This window comes from Salvia hispanica, chromosome 5 (assembly GCF_023119035.1).
Source record: "Salvia hispanica cultivar TCC Black 2014 chromosome 5, UniMelb_Shisp_WGS_1.0, whole genome shotgun sequence".
Classification (NCBI taxonomy): Eukaryota; Viridiplantae; Streptophyta; class Magnoliopsida; order Lamiales; family Lamiaceae; genus Salvia; species Salvia hispanica.
The window spans coordinates 20,012,254-20,015,970 of record NC_062969.1 but is presented as its reverse complement, the minus strand read 5'-3'; the positions used below and the strand labels follow the sequence as shown (position 1 = coordinate 20,015,970).

Sequence of the window (3,717 nt, the reverse complement as noted above, 5' to 3'; positions counted from 1 at the left end):
AAATTATTATTTTCTTTAAAGTCTAAACGGATCTCTTATATTGATTCTGAAAAACGTAATTAGTCATACAATAAAACAAATGTGCCTGTTACTAGCGAGTAATGACATCTTATATTTAATTTTATGCAAGTAAGAATAAACTCTTCCTACATTTAATTTTATTTTTTTATAAAAATGATAGAGACATAAATTTGTGGATAAGCTCTAATAGGCCGTTTGACACGTAAACAAAGAAAGTAAAGAAAAAAGAAGATGAAATCAAAGTAGAATTATAAGAAATCGAAATAGAAATAGAAATCGAAATCGAAATCGAAATTGAATGCAATGATGGATAGGGAGAGAATAGCGGTAATCGCGATGAAAGGCCATCCCGGCAGCGGAAAGAGCACGCTGGCCACCGCCATAGCGAAATCCCTAAAATGCCCCCTCGTCGACAAGGACCATTTCCGCGACTCCACCCACGCAGTCCAACAGGCCCTCCTGGCCCAGGCCCAAACGCCACGCGCAGCCGCGGCCAAGCTGCTCAACGACCTATCCTACGAGGCCATGTGGCGGGTGGCCTCGACGCAGCTGGGCCTGGGGCTGCGCGTGGTGGTTGACTCCCCGCTTTCGAGGCGGGCCCACCTCGACCGCTTGCTTGACATGAGTGGCGGCCGGGTGATGGTGGTCGACTGCCGCCCGGGCGACGAGGCGAAGTGGCGGAGGCGGCTCGAATCGAGGGGCCGGACTGAGTGGCACAAGCCGTCCACGTGGCGGGAAATGGAGGAGTTGTTGGAAGCGTACGGAGGGTGTTGGGATTATGACATGGCCGATGTGCCCCACCTCGTTTTCGATACTACGGTGCCGGTTCAGATCGCCGACTTGGCTTCCCGTGTCGTTGAGTTGGTTAACTCGGACCAATGCTTTGTTAAGACGAATTCACTACAGTAGTATACTAGTTCTAACTACTTTTAAGTCTGTGTATGAAAGAGTTTTCCTAGTAAATATAAATGTGCATGATCATGTAATAAAAAAAATGTTGTATGCTCCCAAATGCTTTATATTCTCCTTTATGTAAGAGTTGATAGAATAAAGAAATAGCAGTGTAATTTATGTAATAGCGATTAGGGAAAGTATCGTATATATGTAATTGATAGCAGTTTTCTTTTGTCTTTTTTTTTTTAATGTAAATTGCAGTGTTTTATAAATTGGACCGCATCGGCCGATTCGACCGCGAACCGGTCAGTGGTCCGGTCCAGTTCGCTCTATAAAGCCAACTGCATGTTGGGCCGCCATGAACCGCCGAAACCGGCCGATCGACTGGTCTAGTCAGGAACCGAAAACCGGTTTTCTTCATATTTTAAAAATTTTGTAAAATAAGAGTTTTTGGTTGGGATAGAACACATGACCTCTTAGTCAAAAGACCAAGACCATTACCACTCCACTACAAACATTTCTTGATAATAACATGAACATTAGTTATTATTATATTAAAACAAATATTTTTTATTCACTCAAACTAATACTCCATCCGTTCCATAGTAGATGTCACACTTTCCTTTTTAGTTTGACCCAAAAAAGATGTCACATTTCCTTTTTCAGAAAAAGTTCTTTCTCACATCAATATAAATATATTATTTTTTCTTTCCACTTAACACACAAAACAACACCTCCTAAAATTCTGTGCCAATCCCCAAGTGTGACATCTACTATGGGACGAAGGAAGTAATAATTCAAGTTTAAATTTATATTCTACTGAGTAGTATTAATATTATAATATATTTATCATCTACTAAATTTTAATTTTTTTACTAAATTTAACTATTATTTGTACAATATAGGGGTAAAGGAATATGTTAAGAGGACTATGTTAAGATGACAACCATTCTTAAAGTGATAACGTACCACCAATCTCGAGTTACTACATGACATGTTATCCAGCAATATTAGAAGCGTATCTAGCAATATTCATTTAGTATGCGTTTACAGATTGCATGATAGTAATAGGTAGATTACAATGTAATTTGTTGAGTATTGCAGTATAGACATAAGATGTTTCAGTTGCAGTACATATATATAGACGGATTGCTCTTTTATACCGTTACTTTGCATTATAGACAATAATGCAATAACTTAGCACTCTACACTGCTATCCACGTAGTACTATCATGCAATCTGTAGAAATCCATCTAAAACGTTTACTATGATATTGTTGGATACGCCCCTAATATTGCTGGATAGCGTGCCATGTGGCAGCACGAGGTACATTATGTAAATATAAGTAGTTATACCTAAGGTTTATAATAAATTATTTACTATATAGTTTACTCCCTCCGTCCCAAAATATTAGACTCACTTCGTTTGGGCATAGGAATTTAGGAGGTGTAGTTTAGTGGTATAAGTAGAGTTGGTAGTAAAGTAAATTTTTACCATAAATAGAAATGAGTCAAATATGATGGGACACCCCAAAGTGGTATACGAGTCTAATATCTTGGGACTGAGGGAGTATATTTTTATTAAAACTAATTAATAATTCATGTTTATTTTTATATTTTTCCATATAAATTTTTTGAATTAATATGAATTATCTATTTTTATATCTAAATTATTAAAATATTTATCCACATTAACTTGTAATTTGTATTTTTAATTATATTTATTGATAAAAAATTAAATAGATTTTATCATTTACTAATTTTCAATAATTTTTATATTTAATGTATTTTGTTATATATAGAGTTTATTTTATCATTCATTAAATTGAATATATATTATACTCCCTCCGTTCGCGAATAGGAGTCCCGTTTTTTCATTTTGTTATGTCCCCAAATAAGAGTCCCGGTTTATAATTACCATAAATGATAAAAAGGCCCCACATCCACCAACTCATTCTACTCACATATTATTTAAAACTACAAGTGAGACTCATATTCCACTAACTTTCTTTCATCCACTTTTCTTAACATTTATAAAAACTCGTGCCAGAATGGAATGGGACTCCCATTCGCGGACGGAGGGAGTATATTATATATAATTTGTAACAGTAAAACGGTTCGACCAGTGGTTTAACCGGTCGTAGTTCCGTCGGTTCACTCACTGGTCCGGGTTTTAAAACATTGTAAGTTAGGGTACACCCTTTATATAAGAGTGTCTCTAATGAATAATACTACCTCCGTATTTGAAAAATGATTATTTGAAATGACACGGGTTTTAATGCACAATTGGTAAAATAAGAGAGAAAAATTAGTAAAGTAAGAAAAGAGAATGAAAAAAATGAATAAAGTAAGAAAGCGGAAGAGAAAAAACAATGAAAGTAGTGTTAATGGATTGTGAGGTTCATGTCCAAAAATAGAAAGTTTTTAAAGTTTCTATTTTTAAGAGACGGCCCAAAATAAAAATAGTTTCTATTTTTAAAATATGGAGGTAGTATATAGAAATACAAATCTCTAAGTAAGTCTACATCATCTTCTCTCTCGATTATCACAAGCAAAATGGTACAAAGCAGATTGAGAAAAAGATATTTGGATTATAATATCATCATTATCCATACCAATTCCGAACCCTTCGACTAAGAGGTAGAAACCTACACCAAAAAAACAAACATATGAGATTAGAAGGAAACCGATGAAAGTTGAAGTTCAATTGGGACAGAGCATGTAAAATTCGCACCTTTAATAAAATCAAAGTAATGCATAATCAATATTGTATGCACAAAATTAAATATATCGAACTAAAAAT

The 3,717-nt window shown here is 35.3% G+C and overlaps 1 protein-coding gene across 1 annotated transcript; it reads left to right on the top strand.

Annotated features, from left to right (window-relative positions):
* Window positions 1-327: 327 nt before the first annotated feature.
* On the top strand, window positions 328-930 carry LOC125189583. The gene has a single exon (XM_048086846.1). It carries the CDS (start codon window positions 328-330, stop codon window positions 928-930), a length of 603 nt encoding a protein of 200 aa, XP_047942803.1.
* Window positions 931-3,717: the final 2,787 nt, after the last annotated feature.

Bases quoted from the DNA above. Each gene is read 5' to 3' on its own strand.
- LOC125189583 (XM_048086846.1), top strand. From the start codon at position 328: ATGGATAGGGAGAGAATAGCGGTAATCGCGATGAAAGGCCATCCCGGC.